The sequence below is a fragment of the Phodopus roborovskii genome, unplaced genomic scaffold (assembly GCF_943737965.1).
Source record: "Phodopus roborovskii unplaced genomic scaffold, PHOROB, whole genome shotgun sequence".
Lineage (NCBI taxonomy): Eukaryota > Metazoa > Chordata > Mammalia > Rodentia > Cricetidae > Phodopus > Phodopus roborovskii.
The window spans coordinates 8,457,443-8,481,263 of NW_026126459.1; the positions used below are offsets into that span (position 1 = coordinate 8,457,443).

General features: G+C 49.7%; 1 protein-coding gene across 2 annotated transcripts; it reads left to right on the forward strand.

Moving 5' to 3' along the window:
- Positions 1 to 5,472: 5,472 nt before the first annotated feature.
- Positions 5,473 to 22,747, forward strand: Parvg (parvin gamma). 2 transcript variants are annotated; one of them, XM_051189527.1, is made up of 13 exons: positions 5,473 to 5,683; positions 7,755 to 7,862; positions 8,744 to 8,808; positions 9,359 to 9,461; positions 11,034 to 11,174; positions 11,724 to 11,839; positions 12,912 to 12,970; positions 13,329 to 13,351; positions 14,439 to 14,497; positions 14,681 to 14,749; positions 17,586 to 17,687; positions 20,246 to 20,318; positions 20,670 to 22,747. In XM_051189527.1, the coding sequence occupies exons 2-13, from the start codon at positions 7,772 to 7,774 to the stop codon at positions 20,747 to 20,749; spliced, it is 981 nt and encodes a 326-aa protein (XP_051045484.1). In that variant the 5' UTR covers positions 5,473 to 5,683; positions 7,755 to 7,771; the 3' UTR covers positions 20,750 to 22,747. The 2 variants fall into 2 exon arrangements, with proteins under 2 accessions (XP_051045484.1, XP_051045485.1); XM_051189528.1 differs by having other exon boundaries at positions 5,480 to 5,683; positions 7,755 to 7,850.
- Positions 22,748 to 23,821: the final 1,074 nt, after the last annotated feature.

A 23,821-nucleotide genomic window follows, 5' to 3' on the forward strand; every position in this document is an offset into this window, starting at 1 on the left:
TAACTGCTTATCACCTCATGCTGCTTGCACTGGGGTGCAGCAGGAACTGAGGACAACACTCGGAAGTCAGATGGCCCATGTAGGAGATAAGCTAGTGCCATGTAGCGTGGGAGCGAGGGAAGAGCATGGATAAGATGGACCATGAAACAGGCCCAGGAGAGGGGGCTGCAGCCAAAGAGGTGCTGGACTGAGTCCCACACTGGTTGGGTCCCCATCCCCCTTACATTTCAGAGGGACTCATTGCTCATGCCAGAAGATGACACTTAAGGCAGAACACTTGTCATGCTGCCAGTGAGTCATGTCTTCACATCTTAAGTACATATCACGTTTGTTGCACAAAGGGCTTCTGTGTCCTCATTTCCTGCTACACCCCAGTGCAAATAGCATGAGGTGTGACATGGAGTAGGTGTTCAGTAAACAGTTCCCGTGTGGTGCCTACGCTACACCGAATTCCCCACACCTTGCCCAGGGTAAAGACCACCCTTGTTGGCCCAGACAATGAAGGGCTACAGGGACTCTGATGCACTGAAGTCCTGCCCCCCTCCCCCAGTACACCAGGGCTTTAACTGTGTCAAGGCAAGTTTGAAACAGGCAAGGGATGGTGGCATGGGCTCAGGGTGATTTAAGCATCAGAAGGAGCATGATGGCGAATGCCTATAATCTCACCTCAACACTGGAGAGGCTAAAGCAGGACAGAGGGGAACCTTTGCTACATAGTAAGTTCTAGGGCAACCTGGGCTACAGATTGGGACTTTGCCTCAAAACAAACAAAAAGATAGATATTAATTGAATGATTGATAAGTGATGTATAGATAGACCATTGATAGATGATAAATAGATCTCCATATACTGAAAATAAGGGTGGCATGAAGGTCTTTTTCTCTCTCTTGGCATCTTATCTTTACATAGTATCAAGCTTACAGTGAAGTCACAGGAATTGTATGGAGTCTCCATGTTTACCAGATGTCTGTAAATGTTGCTGTTCCCACTGCTTTAACCTATTCTGCTCCCTGTTTCTCCCTTCCTGTCTCTATTTCTTGGTATTTAAAAATGAGTTCTGATCTATCCTTCTGTCAAGTACCAATCAATCCATGTAATGTATCATCTGTTTAGCTATCTATCTTTCTATCTATGTTATCTATTAATAATCTGTCTTCTATATTAGTCTATTATCTATCTACCATCCGTACTGGTCTCTCTACCTGCCATCTGTTTAAACTGATGACATGACCACTCCATGGTATGGTTAAGGGGAAGGCTTTTACTGTAGATAAAGAGAGAACAGCCAGAGGATCTGGAAGAGTTCAGAGCAGAGAGAGAAAGAAATAGACTGAATTTGGCCAGGGCTGTCTGTGAGAGAGGGGAGAGTAGCAGGGGATAGAGAACGAGAAAACACAGGGAGAGAAACAGGAGAAGAACAGAGTGGAAACAGCAGGGTTATAAAGAGAATGAGTGTGTGTTGGGAGGGGAGGGGAGCCTGAGAGCTGGAGGGAGTTTGGGGTAGGGGAGGAGGTGGTAGCATGGACTTTGAAGTGTGTGACAGGTACTTGTGATAATGAGGGAGGCTGGAGGCCAGCATGAGCTTTGATATGGTGATAGACACACGTGTAGCCACAGTCCCTTCTGCAGAGGTAAGGAAATGACTCCTTTTGGTAGAGGAGAACTGGCTTCATAAGTTCCTGAGGAATGTTGGCCTTTATCTAATCTCCAGAAATCCTATAGTCCAGGTTTAGCCCATTTTCGGGATAGTTTTACTGCCTTTTGGAGTTTGGAGAATTGTAGTTTCTTTTGGACTTGAACCATTCACTCACCCTATCTATCTATCTCTATCTATCTATCTATATCTATTATCTATCTATCTATCTATCTATCTCTATCTATCTATCTATCATACCTGTGTATCTATCAGTCATCTCTCCCCATCTATCATCTATCTTTGTACACGTGTCACACACTTATCTGTGCATGTCTTCCCCAGTGCTATTCTGTGACATGAACTTAGTGCAAGTGTCTTTCCCAGGAAGTAACTGGAGCAGCGTTATCGGCCCTGCAGATCTTATAACATTTGACTGGCTATGCCGCTGATGTTCATTGTCCGGTGGAAAATGCAAGCCCAGCTTTGTAGTTCTTGGGTGCTAAGAGCTCTCAACTAGCAGAGCCTGAGTGCTGTTCACATCTCAGGCTGAACCAGAATAGAGCTGTCACTCTGCAACTTTGCCCGCTTCCTGCTGTCACAGTAGACCACCTGCCTGTCAAGCTTCCTTGTTCTTCCTCAGTGATTAGATGCCAGAAATTTCCCATGAGTCCTCAGAAGGAACTGAGGGAGAGGCTGTGCCAGGCACCTGCTCGTGATCTTCACATGTATGATTAGGGCCTGCTGGAGTCTGGCCCATGTATATCTCTCCCCATTGACTATGGAACATCTTGACTCACTGGTTTTGTAGACTGACAGATCAAATGACACCCAGTGTCTGATGAACAATCCAGAGTCCATGGTTGCTGGGGGTACTATCTTAGTTTTGTTTTCTGTTGCTATGACAAAACACCCAACATGGTAATTTACAGAGCATAGAAATGTGTTTGGCTTATGGTTCTAGAGGTTGGGGAGTGAGTTCTTCATCAGTGTTGACATCTGTTATGGAACCTCCCAGGACAACAGGACAGAGCACATCTTATGGAGAGGAAGATTAAGTGTGCCAGTTAGGTCGCCCTTTCTTTTATAGAGCCAAGTCTGGGAATCCCTCCCCCAGAACCTCATCTAATCCTGGCTCAGTCCCTTAAGCCCTGTCTCCAAACACTGTTAGCATGTGACTAGGGATCAGGTGTCCCAACACATTAACTTTTGGTGGGGGACATATTTAAACCACAGATTGTTCAGGCTTAAGCCCATATGGGACTGGTGGCAATCTGGGGGTGGGGTGAGCTCTCAACAGGAAGGGTCATGATGCCATTGGACACCACTGCATCCCATTGCTGTGAAGCCACTGCCCACTGTCCATCATCCTGGTGCACTAAGCACTCTTGCAACCTCCGTGGCCCTACTGTCTCAGAAGAGTGGGGTGGCTGAGCTGTGGGCATCACTGCTAGGGCCAGGTGAGACCTGATTCTGTCCCCAGTAGGCAGCTTTGTAAGTGCCGAGGCTCAGGCATGGCATGCATGACCTTGGTGTCCAAAGAGCTGCCATCATTAAGCACAGGACCTCCTCCCTAGCTGCAAGAGTAAAAGATTCAACCCTTGAAATTCCATTTGGGAGGGGATTGTCCTTAGATTTCCAGGCAAGTAGATCCCCAAGGGCATGGGGCAAGCATACAGGCCTAGCATACAGGTGTCCCCACAAGGCATCTAGAACAGGGTTACTCACTGTTGCCATGCCACAGGACATATACAAAGAAATAGGATGTTCAGGGCACACTGGATAGACAGATAAAGTCACTCATAGGTAGCAATGATGAGCCTGAATTCTGACTGCCCTGTAAGTAATACATCAGTACACTACAACCCATGTGTGGGAAGCTTACTTGCTCTGACTTGCCCACTGGCTCCTGTTCACTTAATGGCAGCCATATAGAGGAAGAGCTAGTTGTCCCTTGGATAAGGCCATCTCTGCTGTGGCCTTGCCCAGCCCTGCGAGAGCTCCCATATTCTCAACTGATTTGGATGTGAGTCCTATTTGCTGGCTTAGAGCTGCAGATGAGGAACTGTACTCTGGTAAGGAGAGCACATGGAAGCAGCCACAGTCCTTGGGGTCCTCCTGTGAGATTCCCTCTCCATGTGTCTCTGCAGAGGTAGGATATGCACTCTCGGAGCTTCGGTCTTTTGCCTTTTCAATTTGGCAAAGATTGAGAGCTCAAAGCACTGAGTTGGCCATTTAAACAAATGCTTACACACACACACACACACACACACACACACACACACACACACACACACACATTCCAGGGGAGCAAGCCTTTCTGTGGACCCTGGTCTGGGATTGGGTTTGGCTGTGACCCTTTGTCACAATAGCAGCACACAGGATGGCTGAACTGGTTTGGATTTCTCTGCTTTTCATTGAACAGATCCTTAGTGGGTGGCCGTCTGTTTCAGGGCTGAATCAACTGTCCATAGCCTGGTGGCCCTGGGCTAGACCCTACTGAGCATGGCCATGACCACGCATCCTAGCACAGCACCCAAGCTCATTTCAGTGTTGGTTGGTAGAAACACTGGGGTAACCCCTTCCTCTCCTTTATCCTTGCCCTCGGGTCCTGTGCTGACTCCGCACTGGCAGTGAAGCTTGCTTTGGCTAAAGGGACAATAACAAATGTGACACTGAAGAAGATTTGACAAATCTTTGGGCCCTGTTTCCCTTGCTGGGCATGAGAGTCGTGCAGTTAACAGCCAGAAACCCTGCTTAACAGGAGCATGGGAGTGAAGCTGTTCTAGAACCAATGTCAGCTGACCACAGATATGGAGAGATCCAGTCAGGACCACCCTATCCAATCCAGACCTGACCAACCTATTCAAAACCATACAGCATCACCTCCCAGAACCGAATGAATGGCTCCTATGGCCTGGGAGTTGGGGGGTGATGGAGCCTAAGAGGGAGGAGAATGGCATTCCCCATAGCACAGACACTTCAGATGACTCCTGGGACTTTCCAGGCAGGGTAGAATCTCTTTCTGCAGACTTGGGATGGGGCTCATGGTCACAAGCTCCACCCCCCCAGATCCCCTCCTTCTGTACACAATGCTTTGCTTTCCTGTGAGGTTTGGTGGGCTGTAGGTTTAGTCTGTACCACAACTCCATGTTTCACAGGTTGAGATGCTACATCTTTCTCTCAGCTGCATCCTTCATGCAACCCTGAGAGATCAGGGATTCCCTTAGCATCATTACACGTCTCCTTAGTGTAAGGACTCTCAGCTCTCTCCCCCGTACCATGTCTGCGTGCATGCTGCCCTGATTCCCACCATGATGATAATAGGCTAAACCTCTGAACTGTAAGCAAGCCACCACAGTTTAAATGTTTTCCTTTATAAGAGCTGCCATGGTCATGATGTCTCTTCACAGCAACAGAAACCCTAACTCAGACATAGCCCATGCCTGTAATCCAGGCATGTGACAAATGGAATGGGGCAGGAGAATCAGGTCCAAGGTCAATCTCAGCTTGATGAGTTTGAGGCCAGCCTGGGCTACAAAAGACTATCTTGTAATCAAGAAACCAAGCAAACAAGCAAGCAAGCAAGCAAGCAAGCAAGCAAGCAAGCAAGCAAGCAAAAGCAGGTTCATGGACAGCCCTGGGACCTGCTTGGTTAGTGTGTTGTGTAGGCGGAGCCAGGGGTGAAGGTTGGGCACTGTGAGAACCAAGGTGGTGGAGAGCTCACCATTTGCTTGCTATGGTTTTCTGCTCAGACAGCCATTGTTTGGACATGGAGAGGCAAAGGCAGGGAAGGAAATAAGATGCCCTTGAGCCTTGGAAGACTGGGTGACAGGGCAGGGGCTGGGCCTCTGGTAGTCTCTCAGTGGAGTTAGGGCACTTCACTCACCATCAATTCAGAGGAGGAAGCTGCTTGCAGCCACCAGGGTGGCAGAGGAAGTGAGCAGAAGCCCTGCCTTCCACTTCCGGACCCGGAACCTGTCTCTCTCAGGAACCTGGTCACCCTCTGTGTTAGTGGGCTTCATTTCCTGGTGTGAAAAGAAGTGGCAGGTGAGTGCAGCTGGCCTTTGGCCTGTGGGATTTCTGACCTACTAGAATCTTCTATCTGTTCACATGCCTGAGTGGGTACTGGCACTCAAGGAGGAAGGCAGAGATGCCCCGTGAATAGGAACCCAGAGCCACATGTCATCTGGGACCTCCTGGTAAGGGGGTCTGTAAACGGGGATCCCTGAGTCTTGCCATGTTGCTGAGGCTATCAAGTTACTTTATGGGGGAGCTGTGAACCCTGTCCATACAGAAGAGCCCTGCCTACCTCTCCTACTGCAGTTCTTTGGACCAGGGTTCCTCAGAGAGTCACTGCATAAGGAGAAAGCCGAGCTCCCTGACCATGAAGAAACTGTTGAATGGGACAGGGAAGGGACTCATCTGGGACTGGCCACCAGAGGCAGTTTCAGGTCTGTGTGTGCTTGGCTAGACACAGGGTCCACCTTTTTCCTGTAAAGATACATCAGGGCAAAGAGGAAGCAGACTGGCCTATAGTCACTCAGGCTGAGCGAGCCTGGCTTGCCTCTTCTTCCGTTCCTGAGGCCTGGGACTCATTCCCAGGTTCCTCTGTCCTCTTGCTTCTGGCTTCAGAGTAGGGCTGAGTTTCTTAAGGTCCCCAGGCTACAGCCAGTTTGAGGAAGGTGGCCCCCAGGCCCTAGCAGTGCCTCTCCCTCCACACAGCTCTGGGGCTCCTTATTTGAACTTCTTCTAGTTTGATCCCAGACCTCAAATATCTGAGGGATCCCAGAAATATGGGGCAGCCGCAGAGACTGAAAGAGAGACAGAAGGGAGAGTCAAAGGTGGCCGTGCAACAAGGGAAAGCTACAGAGGGGAAGTGGGCAGTCGAACTACAGGTAGGTTAGGGAACCAGAAGGAGGCCATTAGCTTCTAAGTCTGATCCCCTCTGGGCGTGGGGCAGGCCTGGCACTGCCCATCATGAGGCTGGGGGTGGGCAGCACAAATATTGCTAGTCTTAGGCCTGACGCTGCCCATCATGAGTCCGAGCAGGGAGTGTGCTGTCTCAGGCCTGATACTGCCCTTTGTGAGTCAGGGATAGGGTGGGGACACTGCTTGTTTTTCACAAGAACAGTGTTCTCTGGGCATCATGAGTGAAAGCCCCAAGAGACCACACCCCAAGTCTGGGGGTGCCAAGTCAATCTGAGAAAGCCTCATTCAGAATTAGAGGCCAGATGGGCTAGTCTCCCTCTGCAACCCAAGCCAGCGTGGAATGGGGGACAGGTCTGGGTGGCTTTGGCCACCCCATCCACAGCTGAGGAAGTCTGGTCTTGAATTCAGGGGAATGACCTGAAGAGATGGGTGTCTACTTCACCCCACTAGTGGGTGCTCATCTTGATACAGATTGACACAGGGTTCTCCTCCCACACTTGTCTGAGGTTCTGTGGGAGCTGGCTGTGTCCTGAGAGAGAGTCTGTGTGTCCTGGCTTCAGAGAGAGGAGTGAGTCTCCTGGCCAGGAGTGTGGGCAGGCTTCTGTGTGGCTGGCTGACAAGGAACCCACTTCCTCACCAAGCCTCTACCCAGGCTTTGCCCTCAGCCTGTGTATTATTAATGCAATACCCTGGTAAAAGGAACGCAAGGAAGGAAGGGAGGGCTTCGTTAGCTCATACTTTGAGGGTATAGCCCTTCTTGACCGGAAAGCCATGGCAGCAAGGGCACAAGGCAGCTGGTCAAAATGTATCAAGAAGATGTGAGACAGATTATGGTGTTCAGCTCCCTTTCTCCTTTCTCATTCAGCCCAGGACCAGCTCCTGGGATGGTCCTGTCCCTCTTACACTGAGGGAATGTAGGCATGGCCAGAGCCTTGCCTATCCATCAGGTGAGTCTGGAGTCTGACCTGTGACAACCAAGGTTAATCATCACAGCTTGGCACCGTCTCCACCCCTGCAAGGCAAGGCTCCACACCAGGCCTCTCCCCTCACCCTTGCTTGGCTCTTCAAAGTTTGTTCATTCAGGGTCACGCTCCCATCCTCCATCTCTACCAGTCTGAATGAAAGAATGAGTGCATGGTGAGTCTGGGCCTTGGGGACAGTGATGCACTCTATCGCCTGTCATCTCCAGGGAAGGCACAGGAGAAGATGGAGTCAGAGCCCCTCTACAACCTGTTGCAGCTCCCAAAGGAGGTGGATCAGCCCATGGAGGAGGAGCTCCCACGAGGTGCTGGCCCTGGTGGGACAATGGTTGTTGAATCAGGGGAGGGAGAGAGTGTATGACTCTCTCACTAGAATGAGCAGGCTGTCCCTGGACACTGCACATGTAGCCATCTATCTATCCATGTACCATCACCCTCTCCTTTCGTCCACTCACTCATCCATGAACCATCCATCCATCCTTCATCCATTCACATATTTACCCCTCTCTCCTTCCTTCTATCCCTGCTCCTTCCTCTCCCTTACTTCTTCCTTCTCTTCCTCCTATTCATGCACTAACTCACTCATGTTATCAGTAGTCGACTCCAAGCCGTGAGTGCAGTGTTCTGTTTGTTCTCCAGTCATGGCTGCCTCTACTCTAAGGTTTTGGGAGATGTAGCATCTAGGTGGGTGGCATGGCAGGTTGTATTTTATGAGCATGTGCTAACTCAGTTTCTTCATGTGCATTGAGGTCAGCTGACCTACAAAGTCCCTCTGGGCCTGATGCTTTGTGGGTTCTATGAATTTAAAATGTGGGGGCCCTGATGACCAAGGCCTCAGGGAAGGGAGTGGCCAAGCCAAAGAGGGCACAGGGGACCTTGGTGCTACATCCTGGCCAGAGCTGTTTGGCAGCATAGGTGATGCCCACCACAGCTTGGCATGTCCTTTGCTCCTTTCGGCTATGCCTCCACTCTGGGCAGGTGTAGATAGGGATTCTAGGTGATGCTGCACATCAGCCTCGTGACCTTCAGGGTAAGGGGTGATCTCTGAGCTTAAGTGTGCACTCCCAGCGCTCATGAGGAAGTATGAGTGAGAGGTGGGCTAGGATTCCCCCCAGGGCCTGGTTCAGTGGGTGACCTGCAATGAGATAGCTTCCAGGGGCCCTCAGGGTACTCACATCATACACACCTCTGCTTCCAGGAGGAAAGAAGAAATACCTGCCCCCCAATTCTCGGAAGGACCCTAAGTTTGAAGAACTACAGAAGGTACACTATCATGCCCAGCCCTGAATCTCTGGAGCCAGGCGTGGTGCCCTGGCTTATGGACACCATGCCCCTGTCCACACCCAACCCTGGCATCACCTTCCTCCATTCTAGCATCACACCCCTACCTTCATCTGAGATGTCACCCAAATCACCTGTGGCCTCCATGTTTTTACAACCCTCTCTTGGAGGCAGTCTAGGCTGTGTAACCGAGTGCCTGTTGCCAGTCATTGCCATCATCCATTTCCACAGCCATGTCCCAGTTTTAGGTATTTGCTACAGTGGTGACAACTCCCAGGTACCAAAACAACACATACCAGGATGACAGCCCCTCAGGGTTCAGGCAGGTGTCTGGAAGAACTTGGGAGGAGCGTCTTTGGGAGCTCAGGGCTGGTTCCTTCCACATGGCCAGGGAGAACTTTCTGGAAGAGGCACCACTTGGCCAGGCCTTGAAGAGTGGGTAGTAGTTGGCAGGTAGAAGAGGTCACTGTGGCTTGAGATGAGAGCCTGGGCAGGTGACTCCTACCTGTCAGCTGCCCCTTGTGACCGGCAGGTGCTGATGGAGTGGATCAACACCACACTTCTCCCAGAGCACATTGTTGTCCGCAGCCTGGAGGAGGACATGTTCGATGGACTCATTTTGCACCACCTGTTCCGTAAGCAGAGGCCCAGGTTCCACCTCACCCCATCTGTGTTTCCTAAACAGCTGTTCCTGGGGCTTTGGAGCCGTGTCCCCCGCTTGACCCCTCAAGTGACTTCCTGCTTCAGCCCCCCAGGGAAAGGGACCCCTTTATGGCTTTCCAGATTGTAGAGATGCCGAAGTGGAGGCCCTGCCCGCACTCAAGCATGGCAGGGTAGAGTTATGGTTCCAGCCAGTGTCTGATGCTGGGCTGCTGCCCTTTCTGCCACAATGTAGCCTATCCAGCATTTATGAAGTGTCTGATGATTTTAGGAGCTGGGGCATTAACTGTCCCTGACCTCAGAGTGTCCTGTGCTGCTGGAAAGACCCAGGCTATCCTGTGTGGGACATTCCAGAGGCAGAGGCAGGGATGGTTTTATCTGGCTGATCCCAGTGTGCCTGGAAGAGATGTACAAAGTCAAGCCAAGTTTCTGCTTCTGGATGGTTTTTCTACCCACGTCTGGTCCGCAGATGTCTTATGTAAGGAAAAAGGTCCTGTAACCAACAGGGACCAGATCCATATTCTCAGAGCCACCTCAAGCCACTATTCTGTAGAGCTTGGCATATGGGCTCCAGAGTGATCCTTCAGCCACTGCTGAGGCTTCTGGGTACTTCTCAGAGAGCAGGCACTATCAGCTTTCTGCATAGCTCACTACTGTTCCTCTTCCTGGCTATGGATGAGACCAAGAATGATATGCCCACTTCTCAGTGGAGACAGCAGGTTGCTGCCCTGTGGGAATGGCATGGCCCAGCAGTGCAGAACAAGGTGTGGGTAGAATAGTCAAGGTGAGGTGGGTCAGAGGGGATGGCACAAAAGGTTGCAACTAGCTCACATACATGCTCCATGTGCCCCATTGGCCTATTTTCCATGTGGATGGATGTAGTTGGTTTTCGACTTTTTGTTTTTTCTCTTTTGGCTCTTTTGGGGGCCTGCTAACCAGCTCCCAAATAAATATAAACGCCTGGTCTTAGCTTTGGCTTGTTTCTAGCCAGCTTTTCTTAATTTAAATGATCCCATCTACCTTTTGTCTCTGGGCTTTCCCTTTTCTTAATTCTGTAATATTACTTTGACTCTTACTCCGTGGTTGGCTGTGTGGCTGGGTGGCTGGTCCCTGGTGTCCTCCCCTTTTTCTTGCTCCTCTTTCTCTTTTTCTCCTTCTATTTATTCTCTCTGTCTGTCAGCCCCACCTATCCTTTCCAGCTAAACTATTGGCCGTTCAGCTCTTTATTAAACCAATCATGTGTTTTACACAGGCAGAGTAACACAGCTTCACAGAATTAGACAAATGCAACTTAGGGGATTGCAGTATATCTTTGCATCATGAAACAAATGTTCCCCAGCATAAACAAATGTAACACATCTTAAAATAATATTCTACAACAGATGGGGGCTTCTTGGATAATGAGTGTGTTTGGTTGAGGGTTCTGGGGTTGCCCAGGGCTCAGCATCAAGTATCCCACTCTAACAGGGTGGCATTATCTTCATGGAAGAGGGTCCCTGTGAAAGCTACTGGGCACTTCCTGGCCCTTACTGCTCTTTTGCTTCCAGAGAAGCTGGCAGCCCTCAAGCTGGAAGTGGAAGAAATCTCTCTGACCTCAGCCAGCCAGAGGCGCAAGCTAGGGGTCATCTTGGAGGCCGTCAACCAGAGTCTTCAGGTTGAAGAGCAACAGGCCAAGTGGAGTGTGGAGAGTAAGTGGGGCTGAGCCAGGCTGGTACCTGGGAGGGGAGGTGGGACCATCTGCACTTGATAAGAAACACACTCATCTACCCAAGAACCATGAGGGGCTGGGAAGGACAGAGAGGCTTCAGGCAGCCCATAGTGTGAGCACAAGCTGGACACAAAGTCAGATGTCTGGTGGGAAAGAAACTGACTTACACACATGGCCCTAGGGGATATCACTGCAGTCAGTGCAGTAAAAGGACAATGGCTTCCCAGGGACACAGCCACAGCTGAGTCTAAGAACATACCACACTTCTCAGCCTGGTTGAATGGCACTCATAGTCTGGCTTCATTAATTTTCTGCCTGTCAACAAATGAGTGTGCTGTGTACATATGCTTCCCATCCACCCTTCATACAGTCTGCTAAACAGAGAAACAGAGACAGAGGGATAGAGAGATAGACAGACAGAAACACACACACACACATTCTGACCTCAGTGGTCTGCACAGTACAGTTCTAAGAGTGTCTGCAGGTTTTGGTGGCCCCGCAGCTCTCTGACTTTCTGTCTTCTCTTTAGCCATTTTCAACAAGGATCTGCTGGCCACCTTGCATCTCTTGGTGGCCCTGGTCAAACACTTCCAGCCGGACCTGCCCCTTCCAGACAATGTCCAGGTGGAAGTCATCCACATTGAGGTACTTGTGAGGTTGTGGGAAGGGGTGGGTCATCTGAACATATTGTTCCATGCCACTGCATCTATAGGGGGTCTTTGCATCTATACAAAGTGGAGTGGCTCCAGTGATCTATGGGGAATATCACATATGCCAGTTGAGGACTGGGCTGGCAGAAACAAGGTGGGCCCTGGCCAGCCAGTACTGCTCTCAGCAGCCAGCTCTGCCTAGCAGAGGCAGGGACAGGCATGACAACAGAGAGGTCAGCTGGTGCCATCATATTTCCTGGGTCATAGGTAGTCATCTCTCCAAGACCATTCTCAGTATGATGTCTTTCATCTATCATCCATCACCACATACTGTCTCCTCTTCTGAGAAACCTTTTCTCTCTGGCAGTACTAGTTTGTGTTCTATGGTGTATGTGTGTGTGTGTTTGTACACATACACACACACACATTCATGCATGCATGTGTGTTCTTTCTACTTGCCTTATGAAACCAACTGTATCTAGCTGGGCCTTGTCAAACCCATTACCACCTTTCCCAAGTATTTGTTTAAAATTCACTACTGAGCAGTTTCATGGCTTTCTCAAACTTATGTAAATCAGGTAAGGCTAACAAAATAACTTAGCAGGTAAAGGTGTTTGCTGTCAAGCCTGACAACACAAGTTCAATTACTGAGACCCACATGGTAGAAAGGGAGAATTGACTCCTAAAACTTGTCTGTGACCTTCATATGTCCAATATGGCATGTGTATACTGCCCCACACATAGGTGCACATAAAAGCATGCACATACATACTAAAAAAATGGGAAAAAATCAGATTTAACCATTGTGTGTTCATTCAAATAACACATACTCATTTACACACACAAATACACATGCATCCCTCTTGGATGGCTTTGGAATGAGGCATCCACAGTGCTATCCTCATGGGTTCAGTAATCACAGGGAAAATGGACAATGAAGCTGGCCCACAGCAGCATCCTGAGATAGTGGCAAAGCAGAGTATACTGGGTTCTCTTACTCTGCTTTGGCCCTGTGGACTTGGTTCTGGGGTTCTCTGGAGTCAAACCATTCCCTTTCCCTGCTGTAGAGCACCAAGGCTGGCCTGAAGTCAGACAAGCTGGTGGAACAGCTCACAGAAGAATGCAGGTGAGGGTAGCCTTGGTCAGGTGGGAGGTGCAGGGGGTGCTGGACCCTCGCTGTGCTTGCTGCTGCTTGATCCTCAGAAGGCTGCAGAGACACCCCAAGCCCTATGCAGGGACCCCCACCTAGCCGACATCCCCAGCCCCACAGAATCCAAGTGTTCTGAGATGTGTGTGTGTGCAGGGCTAGGCTGCCAGACACTTAGCCCTGATTTCCTCTGCCTTGATTGCCCAGAAAAAAAAAAAATGAGCCCATCTCCTCGCCACCTGCTGGTACCACGCTTGTTACATTAGGTGATGAGAAAGCTGCAGACCTTTTGCTAACTCTTTGATTGCTTTTCTGTCTTCTGCAATTTCTCCTCTAGCTCACACAAGGACCAGCCTTCACGTAAGTAACTTAGTAACTGAAGCAAAAATTTTCCCTTCTCTTGATGTCAAAGGAATTGTGATGGAGCGGTTAACCGTTTCCACTGTGGTCTGCTACTCTCCTGTGGCAGGATTTGTTCATGAATTTGTCCTTCCTTTGTCAGCCTGGCCTTTAGCTGGCTTCTTAGTACTGTTCTTATGGGGAGAGACCCACAGTCCACACCATGAGGGCAGAAAGGTGGTGATGCCAAATGTTGCTAACTCCCTCACTCATTAGCCACGTAGGCATGGGTAGGTACCTTAACCTGTCTGTGCCCTTAGTTCCTTCATGTGGAACCCACCTCTTAAGCTGGTGTAAGGGCTAAAGGATGTAATCTTTGGGTGTGCAATTACATGGCTGCTGCTAATGTGACAAGCAGTTCACCAGTCAGGGCCAGCTGCTACCCCTTTCATTTACCCATTCCTCAGTTGGACACACAACTATTCACTCATTTGTCCCTTCTTTGAGTTATCCATTTATTTACCCATCAACTCATCTTTCGATCATCCATCCAACTATATATCTATACAATGATCCATCTATATATCCATCCATCCATTCATAAATACTATATATCCATCCATCTCACAACACATCCTCATTCATATATAATTCATATACATACATATATATATACACATATCCATTATTCATATATATATATATCCATCTGTCATACACAGACATCCATTTATCCATTCATCCATCTATACACAAGTCAGCCAGATGTATATCTACTCAACCATCTTCTACCTACCTGACCACTTATCCCACTACAGTTACCGAGAGGCATGCTCATAGCCCATGATAACCCAGCCTAGCATCTAGCAAGCATCATTCACAGAGATGAGGAAATTGAGGTACAGAGAGGGAAGCCACGCCCCCCCGCCCCATCCCCCAGCCAGGAAGCCATGTGTCCCGGACCCAGGCCTATTTCATTCAGGAACTGGAAGATCAAGCTGTGACTCCCATGGGACTGTTTTTTTCTGAGAAACTTTTGTGTGAAAACATTCTGTTTGGAGCAAAGATATTAGCATCGTAATGAGCTGTTTATTGCTCTGGTCTGCAGAGGACACCTTTGATGAATTATTTAAGCTGGCTCCGGAGAAAGTGCATGCCGTCAAAGAGGTATGGGAGATCAAAGCTTCCCGTGCCCACCACCTACCTGCCTGTGTCTCCAGGTGATGGGAGAGGACATGGATCTCATTCCACACCAATTGGGTGCTGGCTGATAGAATGGGAGACTTTCTGTCACCCCAGGGTGGAAGGTGGCATGAGGGTGGTCTTGAGGTTCTTGCTCTTTTGTCTTAGGCAGTTGTGAGCTTTGTCAACCAAAAGGTGGAGAACCTGGGCCTGTCTGTGCAAAGTCTGGACACACAGGTATGGCTTCTTCTGGGTCCCCACCTAGGACGAGGGCTCCTGGGCCCCAGAAACTTACTGTGTGACTGAAAGTGAGGCATCACTTTCAGAGATCTCAGGGCCCTCTCTAGTGGGGTGTGCTACTAGCAGGCAGCATTGCCACAGGGAGCCCCTGGAACTACTGGGCTGGGGGCCTGTGGGGAGCTAGGAAGGTTGAGCCATCTCTACTGCTGGCTTCATTATTACTCATTTATCAGAATGACTCCTGGGGCATGGGATACTCTAGGGCATACTGAAGCCAGAGCAAGGGCCTTCCCCTGTGATCATGTTTACTCAGATGTAGTGCTGAGATTCACGAGGGGTCCATTTCTGAGGTTGGTGCCAGGAGATGCTGACTCAGTACCACCCTCAGTGGACTCTGTCCTGAGCTGCAAGGTCCTAGCCCACTGTGAGGACACAAACTTAACTGTCCTAAGGTAGGAGCAGAAACCTGGGGATCCAAAGTGCCTCGCCTACTCATGTCTTCCATGGAGACTCCACTGTGTCTGCAGGGTTCCTTAACACAAGAGGATGGAGATGCAGAGATCTGACACTGCCTGGGCCCTGTGGGGGTAATGATGGGGTCTGGTGGACACTGGGCAGACCTCCATAGACTATGGGTATTGGCCATGTCTCAAGGCCTATGTAGAACTGGTCACAGCTTCTGTCTTCTCAGGGACACGTGGGTGGCTGTTAGTTAGGGAGGGTCAGGCCACATATTCCCGAGTTCTTGGTACCTATTCTGCTTGGAGCCAAGATTTTCCTGCCATCAGCTCTACAATTCCCACCCCCTACACCTCATGTGAGAACTGATAAAACCCCATTCAATAGGCGAGACTTTTAAGACACAGAAAGGCTAAGCACTTACCTAAGGTTGCACAGCGATTAAGGTGTTGTCTTAGGTTTTGGACTGAGACAGTTGGGGTTCTGGTATATGCTCATAGCCACTGTGCATGGTGGGTGGTCATGTGAGCTTTTGTAAGCACTGTGGCAACATAATGGGGTAGAAACATAGGCTTCAGGGCCATATGCCTGTATGTTTCCATCCTGTGCCTGCCCCTTTGTGTCCCCGGGCTCTGACGACACTCCCACATGGCTGTGTGACCTTGGGTGAATTACTGGACTTCTCTGAACCTTAGGCACCTCACTTAATAAAATGGGAGCCATTTTACTTCTTGAAATTGTGAGCCCAGGAGCCTTGCTGTTTATTGTCATTTAATATCTGTCATTTGACTCACCGTTGCTTTCCCCAAGCAACACGCCCACCTCTGACTGTATTTTCTGTGAGGAGACACAGGAGGACATCTCAGGTTTACTCACTTCCCTCGTCCCTCCCTCCTTTGGTAAAACAAGAGTGAGTGAGCACGGGTGACATTTAGACATGTTAGGATGGTAGAGGAGGACTCCGAGTTAGGTTTTCCCAGCTACATTTTGAGGACAGCAGTAGAGAAGCTTCCACACCCAAACTAATAACATCCGAACAGACTTAATCGGGGGAAATTCCATTAAAGGCAGAACAGCGTCTCTCTGCAGCATCCAATCTTGTGCTTTGTATCTTTGAAGAGATTCAGTAGGATTACATTAGCATATGGCATGCTCACGGCAGAGTTATCTCAGAGCATGCAGACAGAACAGACAGAAATATTAATGGGCCTGTGTGCTCCTCTCTGCCTGTCCTGATGGGAGAATTTTATACTAACTCTGTTTTCACACATGTGTCTGTAGCTCATGGAATAACTTGTCATTTAAAAACGGACACGATGGGGGTGGCTCAGCTGCTAAAGTGCTTGCCTGGCAAGTCAGAATCCTGGGGTGCCATGGCACGCATTTCTTTTTTTTACAGTTATGAGTGCTTGCCAGCAGGTGTGCATGTGCATTACACGTGTGTGTGTGTGTGATTATCACAGGGGCCAGAAGAAGGTGTCAGACTCCCTGGAACTGGATTTACAGATGCTTGGGAGCAGGAGCTGCTGTGTGGTCTTAGCTGCTGATCCATGTCTCCAGGTCCTAGCACACATAGTTAAACCAGTGCTGCATAGGCAGAGACATGTGGATGCTGGGGTATGCTGCCCAGCTAGTCTAGTCCACTAAGAAAGTTCCAGGCCAGTGAGAGATTGCACCCTCCCACCCCCAAATAAGTGCTGTTCCTAAGGAATAATAAATGCTCCAGTTGTTCTTTGACCTCTACATCACATGAATATATGTGCATGGGTATTTACACATATACACATCCCTGCACACTCATGAAGACACACACACACACAGAGGGGGGAGCAGAAGGGGGAGGGAGAGGTAGAGACAGAAACATGAGACTATTCCATAGAAATTTTAGAAACAGCTCTTCTAATTGAATGTACTCTAAGAGCCAGACAGCTCCAAATTGCTTCCTGCTGCTATTGACAACCCCATGTCTCTGGGAATGCCATCCCCACTTCTTGGAAGGAATGTGAGGCTCAGAGAGGTGCTCCAATGTCCTTCAACTCATACTACATGTAAAAAGCAGAATGGAACCCCTCCGATGTCAGCCTCTCCCACATGGGAGCCCTGGTTCCTTTCTTTAGTGTGTTAGTTCCTTTTATGTCACTGTGACAAATGCCAGGAGTGTCTGGTGGAGGACAGCTGTACACATCCTGGTGGACAGGAAGTCAACAGCCCAGCAGGAAGGGACCAGGGAGACTGTACCCTCCAAGGACCCACCCTCAGTAATCTACTTCCTATAGCCAGACCCCACAGGCAAAGTGTCCAGCTGGGGACCAAGCAAGCTTTCATAGTGTGCAATGGGGATGGGATGGTTAGGACTGAAACACAACAACTGTAGTTTGCAGATGGGGTCATCCTACTTCTGCTGATCGGACAGCTGGAAGGCTTCTTTCTGCATCTGAAGGAATTCTATCTCACTCCCAGCTCTCCTATAGAAATGGTAAGCTTCCAAGGTCTTCCTCCATGGCTTTTTTGGGGGGTGGATGGATAGATTTGTGACATTGGCCTGACAGTCTTTATTCAATTCCAAGCTGTGAGGAAGGTGGAAGAAAAGTTTGTTCATATGCCTATTTACCCACTTATTTATCCTTTCACTCATTCGTCCATTATCCATCCATTCACCCATTCAGTAACCCACCCATTCATCCACCCATCCAAGTGTCCATCTACCCACCCATTGACACTATCCTCTTACCTATCAAAGTACCAATTAATATACCCATCCATCCCTCCAACACCCATGTATCTATTTATCCATCCATAGATCCATCCATCCATCTATTCATCCATTCACTCATCAATTGACACCATCCACCTGTCTACCTATCCACTCCTCCAGTGCCTATGTACCTGTTTATCCATCTATCCATCCATCCATCCATCCATCTTTTTTCTACACATCTATCCATCGATTCATTCACCTACCTGTCTGTCCACATATTTACCCATCTGCCTCCCTCAATCACCTAACTACCCTCTCACCCACCCACTCATCCACTAGTGCACTAGACTCCCCACTCTCCAAGGGTCTGCTTCATGACAAGCCACACTGCCCAGGACACAGTATTGTCCCTCACAACTCTGGCTTTCAAGGTCCTTCACCTCTGCCAGCTGTGCTCCCAGGATTGTGGAGTTCTAGGACATCAAGGCAGGGCGTTGGCTTCTGGTGTGCCCGGCAGAGACTGCCAGAGAGTGGTGATAATAGGGGTTTGTTTTACAGACTACAGGAAAAAGGGTACCTCAAAATGAGGAAGCATACCCAGCAGAGGCTCGGGAACACTTTTGGGGAATGGCCTGTGGCTCATGATGGCCACAGGGAAGGTCTGGTAGGCAAGTCATTTCACGTGGACCCTGGAGCCTGGAGCTGCCAAAAGACACAGCTTTAATGTAGGCAGGAAGTTAAGTTTGACCCCAAGAGGAGTGATGGGGAGTGACAGGCCAGAAAGTTAAGAGAGTGAGTGGCAGGATGTGCTCCTTCCAAATGTGTACCATGAGCTGCTGGCTGTGCCTCCCTGCCTTTCCCACAGGGACCCTAGCGCCCTCCCTCTGCTCCCTCTCTGCCTACCAGGTTTTGCATCAAACTTTTTACTTGTCTCTGCTGGGCTCTGGTCCAGGCTCTTCCCTGAAGAAGCCCTTTCCAGAGGTTTCCTGCCCAGGGAGAAGAGTCCCACCACCTTCCAAACAAGGACCCCAGCAATGGAAGGAGTACTTCCTGTTGGGTCAAAGTCCAGGTTCTCTACTGCTGGTCTCAAGCTTCTCTTCTCTGAAATGGGTTTCCTGCTTACTGTCGGGTTGTGTGGAGACCAGGAAGTAAGCAGTAGCAGGAGAGCTATTGGGGGAGGAAGCTTGGAGCGGCACATCTCTGGCCCCTGCCCTGCACTTTCTGTGGCTCCTGTATTCTTCCAAGCTTCAGGTAACCCTTGAGAGGGATGATGAGCTAGAGTGGACACAGTCAGTGGCCTGCCTGGGACCCAGCTAACCTGTTTCCACTCTGTCCCCTACCCCAGGTCCTGGGATTTCTCCTTCTGAAGTAAAATCCCAGTCATGATGTCTGTCCCTCCCCTCTTGGGCCCAATGTGTCCCTGCGTGTGTCATCTGCAGGCTGGGTCCTCCCAGGGGCCTGCTACCTCCCCAATCTGGACCTCCTTCCCATACTCCTTTACTTTCCACCTACTGTATTTTCTGCCTGTCTTGCTGTATTACAAGCCAGAACTCAGCATCAGGCATCTTGGCCTTACCTGCCCTGACATTGCTAGATGTTTCATTAGCTGCCAGCTCTGTTCCTTTCTCATTTCTTCAGAGGTTCCCTGGCACTCAGCAGGCCCCTGGACGAAGCTTCTCCCAGGTCCCTTGGCATTGACCTCCCTGGCCCTTCCTTCTGTATCCTAGGAAGAGGGGGTATGAATTGTGTTCCTGAATTACAGAGCAAGACTGAAATCTTGGAGCCTGGCAGGCATTTACTCAGCCTACTTCCCTCTTGGTCTGGATCTTTCTGAGGGTGGCTCGCCCTGTAGAGCTGCGGGCTAGTGACCCACATCATAACCCTACTCCTCTGATTGCCCTTCAAGCAGAGAAAGATTGCTACCACTTTCTGGGGGCTCTACCACCTACAAGCCCTGGCTCCCGTCTGAGACAAAGTCCCCTCACCTGGCAGACCCACATGCAGAGTGTCACCCCCACCAGAACATGCCCTGACATACACACATTCTCTCACAGACTCTTTCTGTGGTCTTTCCCATTAGCACTGTCTACTTGATTGTGCATGTCCATCGTGTGGCATCTGCTGAGGTGTATGCGGATGGGGGTGTCTGTGTGAGGGAGTGTGAGCTCTCTATTCACAGGGCATGGAAGGAGATACTGGGTGAGCCCTGATTGCTGTTGTGGTTCAGGGATTCAAACATTGCGTGGGCAAGGACAGATGCCATTGGTGACAGCACGGGCCTGGTGCCTGGACCCAGGGTACCATGGGCTGACATTTGATTGGCTTTATCATCATAGCTGCACAATGTCACCTTAGCCCTGGAGTTGCTGAAGGATGAAGGTCTACTCAGCTACCCTGTCAACCCAGAAGGTGAGTTCATGGCTGTCCATTGCCTGCATTACTTGCCTGGGATGTGACTGAGGGCAGTTGTGGGGAGTGGAGGGACAAGCATTGCTAGTAGAGTCCCCTTGCTTGCTGGTTCATAAAGAGATACTGACTGTGAGGTTTTCTAGGAGGGGTGCTGTGGCCACCATGTCTATAAGACTGAAGTCCCTGGGAATGAGTGTTCAGAGCAGCCACACATCTAGTCACTGTGTGTGTGTGTGTGGGGCATGGATGCAAGGGAAGCCCAGATAAGAGAAGGGACCCTCCTCCATCCCTGGAGACAAATGGTCCTCCCTAGCCTAGCCTGACAGGCTGCCTTGCTCCCTCTCCCCACAGATATTGTGAACAAGGACGCCAAGAGCACACTGAGAATACTCTACAGCCTGTTCCAGAAGCATGCACCAAGGGCACACTGAGAATACTCTACAGCCTGTTCCAGAAGCATGCACCAAGGGCAGAGGGCACTGGCTCATTCCATGATACCCCAACCTAGTCAGCTCTGCCTGCCTCCCCAAGCCATTTCTCAGGACCTTCCACCCCTGGAGGGCCAGCGGTCCCGGATCCTTCCACCCCAGCCTTGTTCCTGTGGGTTGGTGGCATTCTTCCCTCCCACACCTATCCTGCTCACATGCACTCATGGACTGATATCTTTGACCCCACCAGACGGGGATCCCTTCTGAACCTACCTCTGCTTTCCGAAGTGAAGTGTATTTTGACAGCTGTATAAATTGTATTTCTATGTGGGTGTGGGGGGTGCTCTGGGTTCCTGTGAGTCCAGAATGAGCCTTTAACATTGGTGAAAAGACTTTGGTTCCCAGGCTAGACCAGCTCTCTGCAGCCCCCAGTCTGACTACTATGGCTATACCTGGACAGTTGGTGGCTGTCCCCCCACCCCCCCTAAGCTGACTTTCCCCAGCCAGAGGCTCTTTGGTATTAAGGCTGATGGCCTCGGTCCACCCAGCTGTCTACTTTCCACTTGGCCCAAGGTCATCACCCAAAGACTGGAGCCCCATGAGGGAGAACTGAATTCAGTTTCTTGTCAGAGGATCCTGGCCAGGCTATCCCTACTGCTGTAATCCTGAACTTCACCTCCAAGCCCCAGCGAAGAAGCCTGTGGTTGGTTCCTGGGTTCAGGCTATCTCTGGTCATCTTCGAGGAGCCATGAGCATTCTATTCTGTGAAACTTTGTGTCTTCTGCAAAGAGAGAGAAACAGCTGAAGAACTGAGCTGGTTCCATCCCAGCTGAAGGAGAAGCTGTGGCTGGAAATGCAAGGCTTGGGGTGCAGAGATGCAGACATATAGGGGTGTATGTATTCACAGGTGTAGGGATGGTCTGGGGTGGTACAGAGAACAGCTTTGCTTTGAGCCTAGTCTGGAAAGGACAGACCACCCCTCCCAAGACAATGGGTGGAGCTAGGAGTGACCTGGGGCACTGGTGTCTGATGTGAGGGCCCTAAAGACTCTTCCCTCCATCCAGCTCCAATCCCCCTGTCCCCTTGCCTACTCATAAGTCTTACAGTGGGGGTCCCATCAGATATCTCCTCTGTCCTGCTGCCTCTGGGACATGTCCCTCTCCCATGGTGGGGCATCATCACAGTGGCTGGGGCCAATTTGCCTCTATCTCAGGTAACTCTCCATGAAGGCCTTCCTCTAGGCCTTGTTCTCTCTGGAGCATCCTGAGCCGTGGTGGCCAGTGTCCATGTTCACCTCCTAAGCTCTTGGCCTGCTGGCCCACCTGGCCCCTCCATGTCCTCATTTCCATGCCTCCCCCCATCTGATAGCAAACTTAAATCATAATGATAATGACTTTTGTAATTTTACTGAGGAATAACTTGCATGCTCCAGTTTAAATGTACAACTCAATAACAGTTGACCAACATATGCAGTCATCATATACCTCCTGCAGAAGGGTCACGCCCTGAAACAACCTGTCACCTGATGTCCCAGCCTTCGGAGCTCTGACCTTAGAAGTAGCCGATCCACTTTTTGTTGCTGTCATTTTGTCTTTTCTACAGCTTTTAGAAACTGCATTAGGGAGGAAGTAGTCTTCCATGTGGGGTTTCTTTGCCCTGGTACCATTCTGCCCTCTCTACAGTGACCCCACAGCCCATCCCTCTGCTTGCTGGTAACAGGCCCCTCAGTGGGTGCCAATCAACCATTCACACATTTGCTTCCTATAAAGCCTGAGGGTTCTCTTTACTGTTTAGTTTTTATGTAGTTTATGGGGGTTGCTACCAGTGGTTTTCAGATTTGATGTGCATGTTCACGTCTTTGTCTGGGCACTTCCTTTCGCTTTGCCTGGGTGAACACCCGTGACTGACATGACTGATTCATATAGAATAGTATATTTTATTCTGTGAAAGGGTTTGGGGAAGTAAATATACCGTTTTCATTGCCACGTGCAATGCCCAAGAGCTTCAGTGACTCTGCATCTTGACAACACTTGGTAATATCTGTCCTTTCATTGTTAGCCATTCTAAAGGGTATGTGATGGTATCTCTGTTGTAATTTAAAAAGCAGCATGAGAGAAAGACTCAATGGACAGAGCTTGGGTAGAGGTTCCTTTTTTTTTTTTTTAATTAGGGGAAAGGGATCTTAAAAGTGGGGGAGGGGAGGGGGAGAGACTGGCCTCTAGGGATAGGAGCAGTGGGAGAGAAAAGGAGAGAGAGAGAGAGAGAGAGAGAGAGAGAGAGAGAGAGAGAACACACAAGCAGAGGGAGAGAAAGTGAGGAAGATGGGGGGCAGGGACCTTTAAAAGGGAATGTAGTGAATGTGCACAGGTGATGCTCTTAGTGACTGCAGCTGAGGATGATCCTGTGAGAACCCCAAGGGCAGGCCATTTCAGATGCCTGAATACTAACAATCTCACCTCACCCTGTGATTTTAAATGTTATTCCTCTAATGACTGATGGTTTTGAGAATCTGTTTTAGTCAACTCCAGATACTGTAACAAAACACCACAGACCAGGCAGTTTAAATAACAAAGGTTCTGTTGAACAGTTATGGCTGCTGGGACTTGTAAGATAGAGTGGCTGGCAGGTCTGGTGGCTGGTAAAAACCCTCCACCTGGCCCAGAAATGCTATTCTTTCTGTGTGTGTGTGTGTGTGTGTGTGTGAAGGGCTGCCAGAGAGGAGAGAGAGAAAAAGAGGCTTCAACTTCTTCTGGGGACCCACCTTCGTCTGAATCTCAAATAATCTGAGATCTCACCCCACAGTGTCCCCCCACATAGTATCCTGGGGGAGGCACAAGGGTGTCAACTCCTGAGCAATGTCATCTACATTTTCCATCTCTGTCTTCCTTGGCCAAGAGTTGGTTTCCATCATTTGGCAAAGAGTTGATTTCAATCATTTGCCTTAAAAATAATCAAAATAATGGCAGGTTGGATCCCCTGGAGCTGGAGCTACAGGCCTGATGTGGGTGCTGGGAATGGAGTCTGGATCTTAGATGCTCTTGCCACGGAGATATTTTTCTGGCCTCATTTGCCTTT

Coding starts and splice junctions, on each gene's coding strand:
- Parvg (XM_051189527.1), top strand. CDS start 7,772: ATGGAGTCAGAGCCCCTCTACAACCTGTTGCAGCTCCCAAAGGAGGTG. Junction 14,498..14,680: donor AAGTGCATGCCGTCAAAGAG/GTATGGGAGATC, acceptor CTTTTGTCTTAG/GCAGTTGTGAGCTTTGTCAA. Junction 17,688..20,245: donor CCAGCTCTCCTATAGAAATG/GTAAGCTTCCAA, acceptor TTATCATCATAG/CTGCACAATGTCACCTTAGC.